The 21,170-nt window shown below is 46.1% G+C and overlaps 1 protein-coding gene across 2 annotated transcripts in view; it reads right to left on the reverse strand.

Moving 5' to 3' along the window:
- LOC139053001 (pre-mRNA 3' end processing protein WDR33-like) overlaps positions 1-8,768 on the reverse strand; it is a 219,859-nt gene extending 211,091 nt beyond the window's left edge. The window contains exons 1-4 of one of the 2 annotated variants that reach the window (XM_070530134.1): positions 8,430-8,768; positions 3,330-3,406; positions 3,131-3,226; positions 2,022-2,286 (exon numbers count right to left, since the gene is read on the reverse strand). In XM_070530134.1, coding sequence (XP_070386235.1) covers positions 2,022-2,273 — 252 coding nt within the window. In that variant the 5' untranslated portion in view covers positions 2,274-2,286; positions 3,131-3,226; positions 3,330-3,406; positions 8,430-8,768. The remainder of the gene's footprint in view (positions 1-2,021; positions 2,287-3,130; positions 3,227-3,329; positions 3,407-8,429) is intronic. The other variant, XM_070530135.1, reaches the window with a different exon arrangement.
- Positions 8,769-21,170: the final 12,402 nt, after the last annotated feature.

The raw sequence follows: 21,170 nt of genomic DNA on the forward strand, positions 1-21,170 counted from the left end.
TTCTAGTTTTCTTTTTCAACGATTTCGCATTTCGCCACCTTCCCGCTCGGACACCCACCAGCCAGACTTCATTGTTATAGCCGATAATGCAGCATCGAGGCATTATAGGAAGCAGGTTATTTCACCATGGAAAACATCTAAAGTTGACGGTGCAGCAGCTTCTCATTGTTACTACCGATATATTGTTGAAACCGGTATCATTATACGTGGGTTCGACTGTATGTATCTTTCTATCTATGCATCTATCTACGTTTGTACCTAGCCGTTTTTCCATCTACCTGGGTCACTGAGTAGTCAATGGTGCAATGGGTAGCACATCGAGCTGCTGTGCTTTAGGTATCAGGGTTTGGAACCAAGCATCGGGCCAACTTGGGTCGCTGAGTATGTAGCAATGTGTATATATGTGCCACTCTTCAACGAACCTCTTTCACGCTGACATGGGTCACAGTAAGATGCAGGACATGGTAGGTACTACCGTTCGAAGAAGCTCTCACACCGACCCGGGGTACTGGGTATGTGCCGCTCAATCTTTGCTAGTCTCCAATGAATGGCCTTGACACCTACTTAGGTAACTAGGCATGTCATACTGGGAATGTGCCATTCCACCATGACCAAAAATATTGCTTGTATTTATCCGATGCTGAGCAAAATCAAGCCTATCTCGCAGAGGTCCTCAAGGACAGCAACCTAACGCATTAGCAGGCTGTGCCACAAATGCACTGGGTATGTGCCACTCTTCAATGAATGGTTTTCCTGTCAACGCTTTAGCAAGCTGCACCATGAAGGTGTATGCTTCTCTTCAATGAGCCTCTCGCCAACTTGGGTCACTGAGCACGCACCGCTGAATGTGCAGCAAGCGAGGGAACAATTCTCAGCGTTCACAGGCACCAGCGCCACAGTACTTGTCTCGGAGACGGACTCCATGGCAGTGTCACTAGACGACACAGCACCTCCAGAAAGAAGCACGAGAGTGCAGCTCGGTTGCTGCATGGCGTGTTACTCAAGTGTTCCCAGGCACCAGCGCACAGTGCATTTTGGAGGCCATGCGCAGGCATCGCAGCGGCGGCACAGATGGCACCAAGTGTTCCCATGGAAGCGCAAGAGCCCTGCTGCAGTACACACCTCATACACACCTCAGCGGCAATATGCTGTGTCCCTGTACTGATTCAATGCTGACACATTACTGTCAACAGTCATGAGATGGGTTCTGTAGTAACTTTTTCATGTGTGATGTGGCCCACACGGTTGCAGATATAGGGGATGAAATAGCAGTCCGTGTTCTTCGTTCGCGCCGCACGCTGGTGTTTTTCTTTCACTGTGGGCGTGCATGCTCCTAGTTTGGTTGTGTGCTTCCTTGGCTACATCTCATCCAAAATCTACTAGAACCGCAAGGCAGCTGCCCTTCTGCTCAAATACCTTGAGGAGAAAAAGGGACGAGGGATTGGTTAAAAGCCAACAATGCCTATTTGCACGCTTTGTGGCCAAGACGGCACTTGGCATGCACGATAGCATTCAAGAATGAGAGCCGCTGACAGACCCGTGCATCCGCTGACTTACCCATTTCATGCCAAATTTTGATACTATCCTACTCGGCTACTAGACGGCTGTAGTTGGGAGAGGCTTTAGAAAACAACTTAAACCAAAGTTGACATTGGGAATAATCAAAGTGTTCTTTTACGCAAGAAAGTGAAGAACTAAGCTAGGGCACTCTTGGAGAACAATGAACTCTGCATTTCACACATGCTGAATCATAGATAAGCGAAGCTCCAGCACCGCTTCCGGGGGCTGCGGAAGCCCACTGCTCACAGGCGCTCTCCACAAGCAACACTCATCGTTAGTGGTGGGCATTGCTTGAGGAGGGTGCAGGTAAAACGAAGCCAGGTCTAGACGCCGCGGTACTGCTCAGCAGCTGCGACTGCCGCCGCACAGTCACATGCAGGTTGAAACAGGCTTTAGGAACGAAGAATCGCAGATAGTTCACAAAGAAAATTAAACACTTAAAGTCTGCCCCAGACACGCACCTCGAGGTACTCAACCACAGCAGTGTTGTAGTCAACAGTCTTGCGGGCAACGGCCTTGCGCAGGCGTTTCCCATCAAACTCGATACTCTGCATGGAGGACATGCCTGGTCTGCCTCCAACAGGCCCATAGGTTCCTCCTGCCTGGCTGCGTCCCCCTCCGTAGCCCCCATATTTGGGGCCACCTCCATACTGGAAGCGGCCACCAGGAGTCATTGGCTGCGTCTGGATTACCTGCATGGTCACCACTGGCATAGGCTATTGTCACCTGCAAGAAAGAACAACAGGTGGCATTCCAAATACACGCAAGACATTTCATCACCCACATTTAAACGCCCAGGCAAGCTGGTGCCAGCAGTTATGTTGAAGTTGCCTCCTGACATCTCCAACGCTCTAAATCCAATTCAGTGGAAAAAACAGCTTCTTTTTTTTGGGACATTTAATTAAGCTTGTGCGCAGCACTTCCTGCTTGTCTGAGGAGCAGTGGGAATATCCCAGCATGCCAAAGGCACAGCTTCCATGGACATGGTGCCATTCCAACAGAAAAAAAGCTACAATCTCAAAGGCTACACTAAACCTGATGCACATGCAGAGCTTTGTTGCTGTGTTATGAACTGCAGTGAATAAAGATACAGTTCTTCCACATCACTGCCTGACCTGTTTTATACTTTAAGCACTTTCTTACAGTGCCAACACAGACGCATTCCAATGTTTGTAGCCTCCCTTTTCCAATGCTACATCCAACTAATTTCCGTCACTCCGAGGGAGCTATTACAACTGCAGCTGCTATGTGAACGTCCCTTTGGGAAAACTTTACAAAATTTCACCCATTTACACGGATGCAAGTGATGCTACATGAATTCCTAAAATAGATGCAAAATGGAGTTTTTCAGCAATGTTTCTGATTTGCAGGCGTTATTTTGGAGTGTACGATCGTATGCAGTATGATGTGAGGTATTTTAGAATACCAAGCTGGACTGCCACAGGCATTGACCAGCTGTCTGGGCCCTATGTCATCCCTAACCCCTCTGTCACGTATCTAGCACATTTGTTTCAAGGGTAGATGCTTCCAGTGTGACACAGCATGCGGAAGCGCATTAAGTCCTACTTGCCTTAGATGTTGGCTAGAGTGACTTTGAGATTACCACCTTCTTGAATGTTGCAAAACCCCATTTTCAGTATGAGAACTAATGGCTTCGATCAATGAACTGTGCGAAAGAGAGAAAAAAGCATGGCCAGTGATCAGGTACTATGAAGATGGCTCTCTAGCAACTATCATGAGTGGAAGCACTGAAAAGCAGCTTTAGTTACCAGTCAAGCCAAGCCTTCTGTGCACGAGGACATTAGGCACCTGCCTCAAGTGATGGAGTTACTTCTTACTGCACAGCCTGCAAAAAACAAGAGTGGGTGGCTGTAAACTTCAGCAGCCAGGGGCACAATTGGAGATTGTAGTTCGAATTGCGCATTCCGTTAGTGTACAGTTTCGCATCACGCAAATAGCCTAGGAATAGGCCAATCATGTGAGGCAAAACTGAATGCTAACTGAATGCGCTTTTCGCACAATAATCTTTGATCGCACCCCATGTCATCCATAAGGATCATCAACACTGGCGACTTACAGAGCTAGCGTGACCAAACTGGCTGCAAATAGTCCAAAGTGGGTCAGTGATATTTAATAAGTCACACAACCTCAGTTGCAAACCTTCTGAACCAATGAGATTCCCAGGAACAGGACGTCTGTATACTTTGACACTTATTTTATGTGGTGATAGCAGCATGAGCACACACGAACGGCCTAATTTGAGGAACAGTTCAGTGTGCCGGTGTCCCTGTGTGAACATTGGCTGTCGTGAGTTGCTCCATGTTCACCAATTGCGCGACTGTTGTCAATCGCCAATATTGACACGTGTACTTATCTTTATCGGGCAACCACGTTTCGCCGCTTAACAACTGTAATCGCACCGCGAGGGACACGCCTGCATGTATCCGACGTTTCTGGAAAGTTATCGACGCTTCTATCCGCGTGTCTGTTGTCGCCGAACCTTGTGTTATCAGATTTCATCGCGTGACACGAATGGTGTAGAACTTTGTGGAAGACACGCGGGTTCCATCAGTTAATCTGGAACATTCGACGACTGATCTATAAAAGGCGACGCGCTTGAGCCGCTGATCAGATTTTCGACGATCGCCGACTGTGTTCGCTGCTATCGTTGTGCTTTAAGTGTAGCCTGTTTTGTGGGCACAGGTTCGCCCAATAAAAGCTAGTTTTGTCTTTCACAGTACTGCTACTGTGTTCTTTCTTACAACCAATGAGATTCCCAGGAACAGGACGTCTGTATACTTTGACACTTATTTTATGTGGTGATAGCAGCATGAGCACACACGAACGGCCTAATTTGAGGAACAGTTCAGTGTGCCGGTGTCCCTGTGTGAACATTGGCTGTCGTGAGTTGCTCCATGTTCACCAATCGCGCGACTGTTGTCAATCGCCAATATGAATGAGCCTTGAATGTGGTGCCTTAGTTTTTATTATTTAGACCTGCTACATATCGGGGAGGGAGGGAGGCTTTCACCTAGGGTGAAAATAGCCACACAATGCTAGAAGGTCAGCAATACCTGCTACTGCGGTAGCAGCGGCCAACATCAATGAGCACCACCTGATCCGAGCCTACAGCTGTTTTCAATTGCAAATGGCATACAGCCATCTTCAAAAATTGAATTCAATCAATTACTGAGGCTGGAGATGATTCTATTAAACAGCTCCAAAATGCTGGAAAAACATACATAGAACCTTTGGAACAAATATATATAACCTTGCCTAAAATAGTGTTGCCATCTCTGAAGTAATTACGATGCTCTCAAGTACACCCAGCACACGCAGAACTTGAAGGCATGATAAAGCTCGAAAGAGCAAAATATCTCGGCTTTCAGTTACTGCCCTCTTTACCTAGAGGACACACATTCAAAAGCAGTGTCTATTCTCGTGGCGGCCATGAGAATTTTCTTTGGATACACTGCTGGCAGCCAAGCACGAGTGGGTAGGTATTGTCCAAATCGTCTCTAGCGTACCCACATCGAACCAACCATTTTTGTTCCTAGTGCGATTTTGTCCTATCAGGTCATTTAGCACGCGAGAATAAAAGCAATACCAGCAAACAGAGGCCTCAGGAGAGCATCTAAATAAAGTGGGTGGCACGAGATTTCCAGCGCACCCATGAAGATCAAAGCTAGAACCAGGCCGCTAAGGCTGTCCAAGGGTTTCACTGCAAAGGTCTGAATGTGCCAGGGGGTGTTTCCATGCTAGATCAGCTGTCCGTGATTGTGGACAGCCAGTCTTATGCAGCCCCTGTATTCGGAGGCCTCAGCAAGCTGAAAACCTAAGAACCAGTCTGTATTCCAGCTTTGGTGTCCTCATTGCCCCTTCGGTGTCCTGAAGGTGCTACTAATGTATACCTAACAAAGACACCTCATTTACACTTAGTACTTGTGCAAATTTTTTCTTTTGTTGCAGGCTGAGATGTCAAAATCTGCATGCATAAGCCTCAGGGATTTCTGCGATTTTACACCTCCTCTCCCCCTCGTGGAGCGTAATTTCACCATATGTTCCGTGTTGGGCTGAACAGTTCTGGCTACCCGCAGGCTGCCAGAACCCGCCACAACGAAGCAGCTCTCGGAAGTTGTTTGGCTAGCAGACGACAAAAAGAGGCGATGAGTGCTCACCGCTATCTTTGCAGAGAGTTGATGGATTACAAACTAGCTGCTTGAGGACATTTACCTTGCTCAGCAAATTGGCGACAACTACCTTCAGTTTTCATTAGTTTTGTCGTTACCTTCTAAAGCATGTTCCGCATTATGAGATGGTGCGATAGAAGAGCCGGCAAATATCCGAGCTGTTAGCACTTAATTTTGTCAGATTTTTTTTGCATCCCATTGAACAGCCTGCGGTACACTTATGCGTACTACTTGCATTGTGCTTCACAGGCTGTAGACACACGTTCCCACATATTATGGTGCCTTTTTGGGTTTATCTGCGATGGTACCATTTTCGAGTTTATGCGGTAGCATCTCATTTTTCTGCAGATAGTGAAGATGGTCACACTGCTAACCTTCGCTACGTCGGTTGTTTAAGTGCATGTACATCGTCAATACCGTGATGTGTTCAAAGTAGATCATCGAAGTTAACTGAATGTGCCGATTCAGTAATGGCCAGCAAGTCTGTATAATTGCACATACATTCAATTATTGCTCTAATGAACAATTTTGTTTTTTGTGTGGAGCTTTCTGCTAGTCACAGAGGACTTGCATTTCCTTGCGCCACCAAAGAACTTTCTGAAATGGAAGCCCAAGCTGGTCGGCAAAGAAATTTAATACGTATACGATGTAACCGAAATCCTCATCATACCTTGCTGGTGAAGCAGCGCACTGACACGGACACAGTGAAGACAAACAGGAAAAAACGACACTCGCTGCTGTTTGTCTTCACTGTGTCTGTGACAGTGCGCTGCTTCACCAGCAAGGTATGATGATCACTCACCAACTAGCCCAACTTTCCACTTTACTGAACCGAAATCCTGCTTTTATTCTGTGACTTGTCAAATGATGACAGAACTCCAGCTTATCAATGCCGGTAAGCACTTCACTGCTGTGAGTAGGTATCCTTGAACGATCACTTTTGCATGATTTCATGTGTTGGCATTGGACGCGTAGGATTTTTGTTGCATCGTAGAGTCAGGTTGGCCCAGTGCACATCTTGTGCTGAGTCATGCACAACCTCACAAAAGTTATTGTATCGCTCTATGTGATTGCCTGAAAACGTTGCTGCAGCTTTTTTTTTCAAAGCCGGTAAAGCAGCACAGGCCACTGCCGTGCCAGTCACATGTTTATGTTTATCCAGCAGCCAGGTGTTATGGCATTTGATGTTGCGATATTTGGGCTGCTTCAGGTTGTTTTGGGATCCAGCCCACGTGACTTCCCATCAGAACTGGAACTAGCTAGTTGCCAACTGGGCTGCTATCTTGTACACGTTCGAAAAGCCAACATTCACTTTTGTCTCACGCGATTTGCCTAGATGGCCTAGGACAATCACGTGAGGCAAAACCGAACATCGGCTTTTCAAATGCATACAAGATAGCAACCCTGGCTGCCAGTCTAGTTAAGGGTCATTCTAGTTAACTAAAAGAAATAATTGAAGCTGAGAAGGTCATATGTGTAGGGTAGATGAGCCAGAGCTCCAAAAATCGAAGAAAAATACTCTCTTTAGAGTATTTTTCTTCGGCTTTCGCAGTTTTGAAGCGGTACCTGCATGTCTGTCTTCACAATTTTAATGGCACTACGGTCTTTTGAATGTGCTACTTGAGCGTTTCTTAGTGGCCTAAAGCCCCGAACAGTTCTTATAAAGTATTTTATACACAGTGGCTTTTTAGCATGTTCAGTGGGGCAGCACTTTTTGAAGTCTCAATTCCTGTGTGGGATTATCCACCAGTAATATGTCATACTGCTTTGATGCGTTGTCAACCACTTGCGAGTCATCTGGGAGTTCTGCTCCTTCGAAACTTCATCAAGGTGCATAAAGATGGCACCACAGGGCTTTGGACCAGAAAGAACAATTTTTATTTTTTATTCATTCCCAGCAAAGATGTCGCTCGCACACTTCAGAAAGGCCCTCCACAGCCGCACAGTGGGAATAATTGCTGTGACCCATCCAAGCTGCAGTGACTGTTAATTTGGCATCCCAAAACATACAACCTAGTGATGAAAACAATGAAGGGCTGCCATTGTAAATACCTTGGTGAAGAAGTTGTGGCTAGGTCGCTGCAAATGGCACTAACAGATTGAGGAACAGACATTTAGGAAAGATCGTAATTCGCACTGTTCTGTAGTTGATAACTGTATATTACTACCTGTTAGAAAACCCCTCGTCGGAGCACCAACGCAGCGGTACCTAGGTGCGTCGCACGCGCCCGAAGGAGCTCCACTGCTATGTTCTCCCCAGACTGGCAAGCAAAGCCATTGCATAAGCATATTGTTTTGTAACGGCCGAATGAAGTAACACGTCATGTTAAAACGCTTGAACTGGACTTTCGTGGCAGTGAAATTTTATGCGCATTTTCTTACATGTTCCGTATGAGAGAGAACTTCACATCACGTACCCCTGTAGTACGTAATCGCGTTAGGAAAGATGCGCAACCTGATCTTGGCAAGCGCTATGCAGTCACAGGACTATACTTTATCAACCCGGAGCTAACGCCACCACTAGAGACGTTAGCAGCGCTAGAGGAAGGAATGGAATGGCAAATATCTTGCAAGGAAACCGGCCAGAAGCAAACCTGCTCCAAGACGCCATGCCACGCGGAAAGCATGGCCGCCAGGTTGCAAGAGGCGCACGCCACAGGGCCTGCGCGTCATACTCACGTTAAACAGAACAGGATGTTTCGGTGCAGCTAGGATGACTCGGGCCAAGCTGTCCAATGCATACTCTTTGCTTTGACGTCCATGAGACCGCCTTCACACAATTCCACGAATTTCACTGGCAGTCCTTACGCTCATGGCGTGGTGTTCTGTGTGTGACACACCAATTTGCCGCAATGTGTATGAGTTGGGAAGCCTAAGCTGTTTAAAAATGTCGTAACTTCACGCCCACCAGGAAACAGAATGCGCCACACTACGAATGCAATTCACGCACCAAGAGACCAACACACCATGGAATACACATAGCGGCCATTTTGTATTCTGTCCTGCGCCGCTGCGCGAGCCATAGAGTTAGTAACTCTATGGCGCGAGCTTTCTGGCGCATTTTGTCATAATGTTTTGAAAAAGCGAAGAGCTTGTTGCTGTCAGTACTCATATAGGTAAAAAAGATATTTAGTTTTTAGGCATACAATTTTCGTTATACTAAAACCATCATAGGATCAGGAAAAAAATTAGACACGTTTATCCCTCACGTGACCTGAACCTAGGCATCAACCATAGAGTTTCTGACTACATTACCTAGAGGGAAATCTGGCGCTGTTGCGCTGTGGTATGCATGGGAATGCCGGTATATTGTGGATTCGGATTGGCTTGGTTCTCGTAGACACAGGACACCTTGAAGACACGCTTGGCAAGTACCATTCCGTCTGTCACATTGATTCATTTTCTACTAGAACAGCACGTGAAAAGCTGTTTTAGCTTTATTATTACGCGAAAACATGTTTTGTTTAACTATGAGAACTTGTTATTGTGTGTACGACTACATGTTACCTGAAAAGTATCAGCGGGCCGTTAAAGTTGGAGGACAGACGACAAGGTTCGCGCTCGCTTTGAAACAGTTGGTCGTCTGTTCTTGCTTTTCTTCGCTTGGTCATGCATCATGGGTGAGTAAAGATGTAATATGCGTGAATGGAAACATTTTATGAAGATTCTACTTTGAGAACGCGTTATTTGCGTAGCCATATCCACGTTTTAGACGAAGCCTCTTACAACACCAGCCAACCCGAGCCTCGCAGACACATATACTATAGTGCCTAGAATATACTGGCTAGTGTACCGTCCACCAGCTCTTTTCAATGGGCGAGCGTGGCGCCGCCTGCAATGAATGCCCACGATGGCCGGCAGAGGTCGCTGCCACACGGGTGGGTGTAGAGTTACTGTATATGCTACCATAGGTAGCAGAGTTGCGCGTAGGTCCGCCATCTTGCCTGAGAAGCAACCAAGTCTATGCGGCGAAGCCGCACTCCGTTTTTGCAGGCGACATGCCTAGCGTATCGTCGATCGACCGTGAGCGCTTTTGCATCGCTTGTGGACCGCTTTTCCGCCTAGTCGCAAACAAAGCGCATCGAAACAGCTGACTTGGTTAGATTGTGAGGAAAAAGGCGCTGCCCTTTTTTAGCGCGTGGCGTAAGATGCAGCACGTATATTAGTTTTTTTTTTAGTTGCATTCACCTGTGCACTTTCTCCGCCCTAATAACGTATCGGCACTCGCGTATCTAGAATAGATTGCGTATTCTATATACGCCGATCAGATGCAGCATTCGTGAACCGCGACGGTAACGATTAGATCACACCGAATAAACTTAGGGAATATGGTGATGTTATTTTATAGATTCCGGAAATCCTACAAAAAGTTTCGTGCGAAAAAGCTACTTCACAACGTAGTATAAGGTTCGAAATAACATAGCGTATTAAAAACTGGACAAACTTTAGTAATTGAGATAAACAATCGGATACTTTAATAACTTTCCTTCACTTGAATACTGCTTGGCACTCAGGTTTTGTTTCAACAGAGATAAATACGCTACTAAGAGCAGTGCAGTGCTCTTTTCTTTTGTTTCCACAAGCAAGGAGGTACATGGTTGTGGCGGAAAAACAAGGGGAAAAAAGCTGCGGAGAAGCAGCTTGACTGGCCCCAGGTTAGCGTGTAAACAGTAACAAAACGCACCGAGCCGCAACTACCTCTTTTTTTGGCAATGAAATCACAATGCGAATTCCAGAGAAAACAAACAAGCACTAGTATATGCGCGTGCAAATATTTTGATATAGCGAGCTTTATCAAGTGGTGCTCTTTTACAAAAATAACTGTGCTAAATATGACGAGGCTCATACTTGTTTATGTGCCATAGCTCTCAACATGTAGCCAGTCTAAAATATTACTGGTGAATCAATGACCAACCATTGCTATTTCGACTCTGGTACCCCATTAGATCTTGTGTAGGAACATATCCATCTACCACAAGCAATAGATATCAGCTACACCTGCAAGTGTGATTACATTATGTGCCTTTTCACTGCAGGGATTCCAAAAGTAGCCTTCTGTGGGAGTGTAGCGAAAGTTTTTCTCACAGGATTGACATAGCTACATTATAGGGAATAATTCAAAACACAGTTAGGCCCTTACCGTATATGTTAAATGACGACATTCATTCCTCTTGCATCCTGGTTCACATAAGCTGTAGTAGATTAATTATCTTTGCTTAGTAGTAACCTCTTTGATTTTCAGAAACAACCCAAGCAGTGCATAATCATGAAAATGTGAGCTGGCTTTTTTACGACACTTCTGTGAAAGCAGTGTGGTGCATCACATGCAGACAACTGGTAATTCCAGCTAAATATTCTATATAACTCTACGTGCTTCCATTATTTAAAGAACAATCCAGACTTGCAGTAGCTTTTAATATTCCAGCTGTGAATTTTTTAGCACAGCCCGAAAAGCACGTAGCTGTTAGTCAATCAATTTCATCTCATACACACTTGACGCAATAGGCAGTTGACTGAAAATTTTTTTGTTCAGGTGTCTTTACCTGAACACCCTTGACTACTTTTACAAAGGAAGAAAAACAATTACTGCAGTAAGGTGTCACGAGGCAGGCCGACGAAACAAACGTGAGATGCGCTGCGCACGTTGCGTTGTTGCTACGCAGCTAGCCCGCACGTGGACAGCGAACGGCAAGATCGGCCGGATTGGATTTGAATTTGACTGGCGATAACTTGTGTCAATCCAGTTCGCTGCTGCGGCGGCGTCGGGAAATACAAAAATTGGCCCGAACATCTGCTTCTCCGCAATGCATGGTTGCTTGGCTACCACGTGATGACGTTCCGCCAATAGAGGCGCTAGCGGCGTGATAAAACAGACGCGCAACTCTGCTACCTGCGGTAGCACATACAGTAACTCTAGGTGGGTGCAGACTGCGTGTGTCGTCTGCTTCGCATATCAGTTTCGCAGCTGTTACGTCGGTTTCTGTGTTTCTGTTTTCAGTGTTGTAGCAGCGTTGCGTGTTTGTCCTTGGTGTTGTCAAAGAGTGAGTGCGTGGTTGTTATGTTCGTGTGCCTGTCATTGCGAGATCTATGCGGCGGTGGTGAAAAAATGCCGAAGCTATAGAAACAGTGCAAGGAGAGGACCTGCTTTGTGCCGTTGTGTAGAAGCGGTTACCGCTCGAACAAAGGGCGTGTATCCTTGTTCACTCTACCATCTGATACGAAGCGGCAGCAGAATGGGCAAGAATGATCAGGAGAACGGACAGAAGGCCGGCACCAACTGGTGCGGTTTGTGAAAAACATTTCGAAAACAGCTTAGCCGAGCGCGCGATCACCGTAAATGACGTTGTCCACGAGATTCCCCGCGATAACACACGCCCACGGTGGAAGTATTCTTCCATCGTATGCTAAGCATTATGCTAAGCATTCAGCTTACTTTTCCTGAGTACCAGGGATAAAAAACAAGAAAAAATGAGCAGTAGTGCTTTGATCTACTATACTGCAGGCTATATGTTGCACGAAAGATCCCTGCCCAAAATTCTTGACCACATCGTGCAAGCTTCCTTTGCGTAAGTAAAGCTGAAGCTAGTAACGACGCTGCTTCATTGTACTTCCCATTTTGACAATGGAGGCCTTGCTTGTCTATCTTAGCCAGACGTTGTCAACCGCTGTGAAGGCCGTGGAAGATGCTTTTACTGTGTTCTTCAGCAGAAACAAGTTACCAGTAGCGAGTCTAGCTGATTTTTCAGGTCAGCTGCAGACAGCTGGCCTTTTCCCAACTAGGGTGACCAGAGCGTGAAAAACCAGCTTTGACAGCACTTGCAAAGTTCTTTATTTTCTTGAGGTTTTGGTTTTTTTGTAAAAGGCATCAACAAAGAGAGGGAAGCGCAAAGGCAACGGCAGAAGGTCCTTAAACTACGTCATTGCGCGATCTATTATCTTCATGTATGTGTGCATTATCTCATCTAGGGCTGTCGTACATGCCTCCGTTTGACTGTTCTTACGCATGAATAAAATCTTTGTTACGCTTAAATGAAAGATCTGTTTCCTATTTTTGTTCTCGTATATCGGACATAAAAATAAATCTGCACGTATTTACCAGGTAATAAAAAAATGTATAGTACACGGAACACCACGTGCAGTCCATTTTACAGGCAATTTTTTTTTGCTTATTATCCTATCCTCATGGTCCAATGGGAATTATGAGCAGATGGGTACATGGTTTACAAACAATAAAAAAAAAAAACATTCAAACCTATGAGGACAACAATAACAGGCAGAAATACCAGCAAATAAAATAAAAAGAAAGAACAGACAAATTCAAGTCATTTCAAAAGATGATCGGTTATAGCGGTTTTGAATAATAATATTTGGGGTTTTACTTGCCAAAACCACTTTCTGATTATGAGGCACGCCGTAGTGGAGGACTCCGGAAATTTTGACCACCTGGGGTTCTTTAACGTGCACCTAAATCTAAGCACACGGGTGTTTTCGCATTTCGCCCCCATCGAAATGCGGCCGCCGTGGCCGGGATTCGATCCCGCGACCTCGTGCGCAGCAGCCCAACACCATAGCCACTGAGCAACCACGGCGGGTTAGCGGTTTTGAATGGTTATGCATTATTATAACATCAATAAACAGTAACGTAACCTTAGAATTCCTTTACTTTATTAGAATGAAAAATGTAACCTAAAACTTACCCTTAAAAATTACGCTGCCGTCATCGCTAGAATAAAAAAAAAAAATGACTGTGGCTTAGGTAAGGTTAAGCCCAGGATGCGAAGCATACTAGCCTTTATTTTCGTTGTTGAACCACTGTTTAGCTTGGTGAACTGCTGTTGCTTGGCTATATTTGGTTCGGCTAGACGAAGAAACAACTCATGCGTTACTCTGCTTAGCCTTGGACGCCCCGCATTGGACGCGGTGAGCGTCGAGCAACGCAGCGTTCGGCGCGGCAACGAAATGTGCGCCTGAGCAAGCGACGCACGCCTGAGCCTTAGAAACAGCTCGTTTCTAAGGCAACACCGCATTCACTAGAGGCGCTTTTGTACCGCTTTGAAGTATCGTACTCGTGGCTCAGTGGTAGCGTCTCCGTCTCACACTCCGGAGACCCTGGTTCGATTCCCACCCAGCCCATCTTGCAAGAGTTGAGCTATAGTGCCTAGAATATACTGGCTAGTGTGCCATCCACCAGCTCTTTTCAATGGGCGAGCGTGGCGCCGCCTGCAATGAATGCCCACGATGGCCGGCAGAGGTCGCTGCCACACGGGTGGGTGCAGACTGCGTGTGTCGTCTGCTTCGCATATCAGTTTCGCAGCTGTTGCGTCGGTTTCTGTGTTTGCGTTTTCAGTGTTATAGCAGCGTTGCGTGTTTGTCCTTGGTGTTGTCAAAGAGTGAGTGCATGGCTGTTATTTATGTTCGTGTGCCTGTCATTGCGAGATCTATGCGGCGGTGGTGAAAAAATGCCGAAGCTATAGAAACAGTGCGAGGAGAGGACCTGCTTTGTGCCGTTGTGTAGAAGCAGTTACCGCTCGAACAAAGGGCGTGTATCCTTGTTCACTCTACCATCTGATACCATCTGAACGGACAGAAGGCCGGCACCAACTGCTGCGGTTTGTGAAAAGCATTTCGAAAACAGCATAGCCGAGCGCGCGTTCTCTATCACCGTGAATGACGTTGTCCACGAGATTCCCCGCGATAACACACGCCCACGGTGGAAGTATTCTTCCATCGTATGCTAAGCATTATGCTAAGCATTCAGCTTACTTTTCCTGAGTACCAGGGGAAAAAACAAGAAAAAATGAGCAGTAGTGCTTTGATCTACTATACTGCAGGTTATGTTGCACGAAAGATCACTGCCCAAAATTCTTGACCACATCGTGCAGGCTTCTTTTACGTAAGTAAAGCTGAAGCTAGTAACGACGCTGCTTCATTATTGTATTTCCCATTTTGACAATGGAGGCCTTGCTTGTCTATCTTAGCCAGACGTTGTCAACCGCTGTGAAGGCCGTGGAAGATGCTTTTACTGTGTTCTTCAGCAGAAACAAGTTACCAGTAGCGAGTCTAGCTGAATTTTCAGGTCAGCTGCAGACAGCTGGCATTTTCCCAACTAGGGTGACCGCAGAGCGTGAAAAACCAGCTTTGACAGCACTCGCAAAGTTCTTTATTTTCTTGAGGTTTTGGTTTTTTTTTTGTAAAAGGCATCAACAAAGAGAGGGATGCGCAAAGGCAACGGCAGAAGCTCCTTAAACTACGTCACAGCGCGATCTATTATCTTCATGTATGTGTACATTATTTCATCTAGGGCTGTCTTATATGCCTCCGTTTGACTGTTCTTACGCATGAATAAAATCTTTGATACGCTTAAATGAAAGATCTGTTTCCTATTTTTGTTCACGTATATCAAACATAAAAATAAATCTGCACGTATTTATTAGGTATTAAAAAATGTATAGTACACAGAACACCACGTGCAGTCCATTTTACAGGCATTTTTTTTTTGTTATCCTATCCTCAGGGTCCAGTGGGAATTATGAAGAGATGGGTACATGGTTTACAAACAATAAAAAAACATTCAAACCTATGAGGACAACAATAATAGGCAGAAATAGCAGCAAATAAAATAAAAAGAAAGAACAAACAAATTCAAGTCATTTCAAAAGATGATCGGTACAGCGGTTTTGAATGGTTATGCATTATTATAAAATCAATAGAACAGTAACGTAACCTTAGAATTCCTTTACTTTATTAGAATGAAAAATGTTACCTAAAACTTACCCTTAAAAATTACGCTGCCATCATCGCTAGAATAAAAAAACAAGTGTCCTTAGTTATCGCCGAAGAGACACGTACGAAGGCGATCGCTTTGTAAAGCCTACTCTCACCCTAATCCTCCTTCATCCACCCTAATCCTCCTTAATTAATACAGCTTAATCCCTCTAATTCAGCCTAATCCCTCTTAATCCAATCACTATTATCAATAATTAAATTTGCTAATCATTTAGCATCTCTTATATACGGCTGGCCATGCTTTGGTTCGTTTCTGGCCTTCCTTGAATCGTGTGATATGTTCTGTACCTCGCAACATGGCCTTGGAAAATGGAGATCAATGCATTTGCCTTAAAAATTACGTTTTCCAGCATAGAAACACATCAGGTTCCCACCTCGAAGCCCAGCTAAGCACACGCTTTTCATGCAAGCGACAAGCGCTAGAGAAGCCTTTTGTAATCAAAACAGACCCTGAATTATAAATCAGCTGCCCATATTTGAACTGTGCTGCTGCTACAGCTTAATAAAAACAAAAAGCGCAGCAGCCCGCTTGCCGATGCTGCGGAAACACGGCGGGCTACGAAGACCGGATTGTGCCGCGGCACCCACCTGCACTGCAGCGCCCCTAGCGGCAGCCGCCGGCATTCATTGCATTTGGTGCCACCCGGGAGGCCGTGGACGGCACACTAGCCAGTATATTCTAGGCACTATACGCGGCGTGCACGCCGATGGCCGCGCCACTGGTGGCGGCCTTGCGCAGAACGCATGGGAGAGGAGCGAGCCGCGCGCCGTAGCACGCCGTAGTTTGTTGCGTCGCTGATAGTGCTTCTCCGCCTTATTTGTGTTTTCAGAGCAAAATAGGCAACACCCTTCGCATGTGTGGGATGACCAAAGCTTCCGAAGAATGTCGAACAAGAATTGTTGCAAGGTGGGGGGCTCAAATACCGGCGAAAACGTGCCGGCGATACGGTTCTAATTATTCCCCGCAAAGCCTCATCAGCAGGAGCAACGGTGGCAATGGATCGTCGCTTCGGCGCGAAATTTCTTGTTCTCATCCTTTCCTTTGTCGCTTCGGTGTTTTTTCTTTTTTATTATTATTTTTTACTCGATTGTAGTTAGACGCGTAAGCGACGAAGTTCGTCTGCAGTGCAACATGCGGTTTAAAGGCATTTCGCTAAAGTTCGGAATGCCGTTTGCCGCTTATATTGTTTTCCGCGTCTTTACCGCGTTGGGCTAACTAGGCAGCACGACTGCATGAGCGCATTGTCTTTTATGTTAAAGTTTCAGAAGTTTGCAAGAACTGAAATTGTTAGTTTTATGTGGCCCGGTAAATCCTCGCACCAGCTGTCGCGCACTTCATGTTTTTACATCTATTTTATGCGTGGCTTCGCACAAGTTTAACTGTTGCTAGTTGCTTCATGCATAACTCCTGATTCTTTTGAGCTGCGAGGTCTTCACCCTGCCTCGTTTGTAAGGGGTATAAATCACGCTGTGTCTTATCGGAATGACACCAAGCAAGTGCTTCTTTAACAGCTTTATTCATTTCGCCCGAGGGCATCTTAGATATTGTGGTTTTTTGGGAAATGTGTTTAGAAAATAGGTAGCTCAGGGCGAGAATTGCTAATAGTTGCTGCACATGGTATTTTTGTTCCATTTTTCGCTGATCCATTTTTCGCTGAATAGCTCGCGTCACGTTTGGTAAGTCATCACACCTTCATGCTGTCTGAGCAGACTTCACACGCCGAGTGATTTGTTTGTTTCACAACGTTGTCGCTTCTTGCAAGTGAATTTTGTACTCAACTGAATTATTTCTTATTATGCTTACGCCGCATAGGACTAAACCCGGCCTTACCGCCAGCGCTGGATCTTATTTGACTGGCGCTGCTCTGCCTTTAAATATATCATGTGGCACCTCTCTCTAGTAACATTTGAAGAAAGTACTGCAAAGTTAGTCAGACTATAGCTTTGTACGTTTCCAAGCAGCTCCCTTAGGTAATTTAAAATTGCAAAAACTGCAGCGCGAACGGCAGTTCATCGGCGGTACAGCGCTAACACGCACTTTTATTAACCCGTGCGTTTGGTGGCTTCGTTGACTATAGTGTACGCGTTTCTATCAATAAATTCGCAATTATTCTTCTTCAAGTGACTTTCACTACACTTATTCGGCGGCGTCACATGTATTCATCGGCAGAAAAATCACAACGGCATATGCAGACATCGCACCGTGCGGATTTGTTATCTAAGTCTGCACTAACGACGGGTGCTTATTACTGAGGTACAGAAGCAGCATTACGGCAAGGGTAGAATTTAAAAAAAAAACACGGTCGAGACATCGCATTAGTCAACAAAATTTGTCGGCTAGATTACATGAGCTCCACTTCATGTAAATGGTCTTCATGGCGTTTGTCTGCGGGACGCACCTGGCGCGTATGTGGACCATGTTGCCCCAAACACCGGTAACATCTTGTTCATACCCGCTCCCACAGAGGTCTGCGTCTTCCCTACAGCCGTCACCGCAGAAGAAGCAGTCTGGCGCCCGAACAAAGGACAAATCGCAGCCGCGAACTTCAGTCACCCTTGCTGCAAAGCGTTGTCGTCTGCTACTGCTCCCACGCGTATTGTTGGAAGCGCCCGCTAGGTGGCTATCAGTGGCGCCTCTATAGGCGGTGCACGCGGCCTATAGTTGAGCCAAAGCCACTTCTCCTCTGTCGTGACGTCACGGTGTCACGTGGTTTCAAGGCGACACCGCCGCGCCTGAGGAGCTGGGTTGAGCCCTCGTAATATGCTTCGCATAAAAACAAGTGTCCTTAGCTATCGCCGAAGAGACACGTACGAAGGCGATCGCTTTGTAAAGCCTACTCTCACCCTAATCCTCCTTCATCCACCCTAATCCTCCTTAATTAATACAGCTTAATCCCTCTAATTCAGCCTAATCCCTCTTAATCCAATCACTATAATGAATAATTAAATTTGCTAATCATTTAGCATCTCTTATACGCGGCTGGACATGCTTTGGTTCGTTTCTGGCCTTTCTTGGATCGTGTGATATGTTCTGTACCTCGCAACATGGCCTTGGAAAATGGAGATCAAGGCATTTGCCTTGAAAATTACGTTTTCCAGCATAGAAACACATCAGGTTCCCACCTCGAAGCCCAGCTGAGCACACGCTTTTTATGCAAGCGACAAGCGCTAGAGAAGCCTGTTGTAATCGAAACAAACCCTGATTTATAAATCAGCTGCCCACATTTGAACTGTGCTGCTGCTACAGCTTAATAAAAACAAAAAGCGTAGCAGACCGCTTGCCGATGCTGTGGAAACACGGCGGGCTACGAAGACCGGATGGTGCCGCGGCACCCACCTGCACTGCAGCGCCCCTAGCGGCAGCCACCGGCATTCATTGCATTTGGTGCCACCCGGGAGGCCGTGGACGGCACACTAGCCAGTATATTCTAGGCACTATACATATACCGTCATTCCCATGACGGCACGGTGCCCCCTTAAGAAACTCCCATAGATGGTGGCGCCAGATTACCCTCTAGGTGTTATAGTGAGAAACTCTATGGCATCAACCAACGTTCTTGGACATACTTCAGTTTCACAGCTCCCTATGCGAGCCCATTGGCCGTCGTGGCCGAAACGGGTGTCACTGAAACTACCGGCGCTGCAGTCGCGTCTTTCGTCATGCGCCGCGCGTCGTCTGCTCCTGCTGCGACGCGTCGTTTGCACCAACAGGCCTGTATGCGCTTATCCGACGGTAAATGTAGTTTAGATACGCAGTCTGAGTTTTGTGACAAACCTGCCGGGTGTAAGTAACGGGGGCTTCACGGTGTCTGTGCACTATCGGCGCTGCAGTGACATATCTCTCCCGCAGCGCGCATCGTCTACTCCTACGATGTCATCTCTGCGGTGGGTCGTTTTCCCCAACTGGCCTGTGCCGTTCGCTCTTTGACGATTGCGTTTTGGCTGCCCGAAGAGTATTTTATGTCAAGGACCTTTGAATGACATGTCTAGCTAGTCTTTAGAAGCTGCAACTACACCGCAAATGAGAGGTCGTGCACTGCGATTCCGGTTTTCAAGCAACTTTTGCCCTATAAAAGCGCCATGGTGCTCCCTTCAGCGGGGGCTTTGTTTTTTGCTGCTTATTCTTAATATGTGTATTCATTAAAGACGGCGAGCGCCTGTGCAGACGTAGAAACAATAACGCATCACGCCCAGCAGTCGCTTGAGACAACGCTGTGGTGAATTGATCCACCCCCGTCAACGCTTCTTCGCCTAATAAATTTAATTGACACATGTATTTTTGTAGTTGTCCGCGGATATTATGGGACGTGCAATTGAGTTGGAAGTGATCTGTGAGCAGTGACAAGGACGAAGTTAAATACTATGAACATATTTATGTCAAACCTTAATTCATTTTCTTTTTGACGAACAAAACTAACATTAACAAACACAGTGACACTTTGTATTTACTTTGTGCACAAAAAAGTAATTTTGAGCTACTTTTGCTCAAAACAATTTTGCCCTCTTTCTGGCTGCTTGCACCTGCTATGTCAGCGAGTTATCGACGCCAATCAGCACAGGTTATATATGAAATAACCTACAGCTCACCTGTCCATATTTGTGCTTGAGCAAATGGTTGCGTACACACTTCAGGGCATGTGGCACATCACACAGGAAATAAAGGTACGCTCGCTCAGGCAGGCATGTATGTGGAATCTTGTGAGAAGGTGAGGTTACGCTGCCGCTGATACCCATGGATCTGCTGCCACATCGAGCGATTGTTCGCAGCTCCGTCACTGACTACGGCGATCACCATATAGCGCACGTCATGCATGTTTATGCAATTGCATTATTTCTTGCAACACCAGCTCTGCTAAAATCCTGCCAGGCGCAGCACCTTTCGTAGTAAAGCTATGTAGGTGGCAATCGGTTGCACTCAGCTCTCCAGAAGTGGTACGAACGTCAGCACGAGCGCATGATCTGCAAGTTGGTCAGTTCCTTCATTTGAAATACCACCGTTTGAAGGTTGACTTGTTGAAATTGTACGCCTGGCGTGACTTAATTTCATCCCAAATCAGTGTGCCGTATTTCTTCCCATCTGCTCTGTTGCCCAGCTGTTTTCCAATAGCTTCCATACAGAGAGGATTGAAACCATACTTGCATGGTATTCCTTTCAGAATTTGTCTGAGACGGCTCATGGAGGGCAAGGGCAGCATATTCATGTCAGATAGAAGCTTATATGCTCGAGGGCTCGCTATCGTCAGCATTAAACAATTAAGAAGCCAGTCCGCATTGTACCGCGCGCCACACGGAGACTTTGCTTTAATTCAACTGTTTAAACGATGTCATAAATGCAAGGAAGTTCGGCCAACGCTTCCTCGATTCTGTTATCGGTCATTTCAGAAATTAGCCTTCTTCAGAGCCAAGATTTCATTCTTTTGCTTTTGATGCGCAGCAGCCGGCCTAAGCAGCCTCTTCTTCGCAAGGCGTAGTTTCTGATATCGCTTAATTGAGCGTTGCGCACGGAGCATTAATGCTCAGTCGAAGTTTCCTGAGACAACGCGCGCAGACTAGTTGCTTTGTAAGGACATTGCACTGCTTGTGGTGCATAAATTATCTGATGTCACCGTGTCACGCTGGCCTGCTTTCACGCCC

The sequence above is a fragment of the Dermacentor albipictus genome, unplaced genomic scaffold (assembly GCF_038994185.2).
Source record: "Dermacentor albipictus isolate Rhodes 1998 colony unplaced genomic scaffold, USDA_Dalb.pri_finalv2 scaffold_51, whole genome shotgun sequence".
NCBI classification, from domain to species: Eukaryota; Metazoa; Arthropoda; class Arachnida; order Ixodida; family Ixodidae; genus Dermacentor; species Dermacentor albipictus.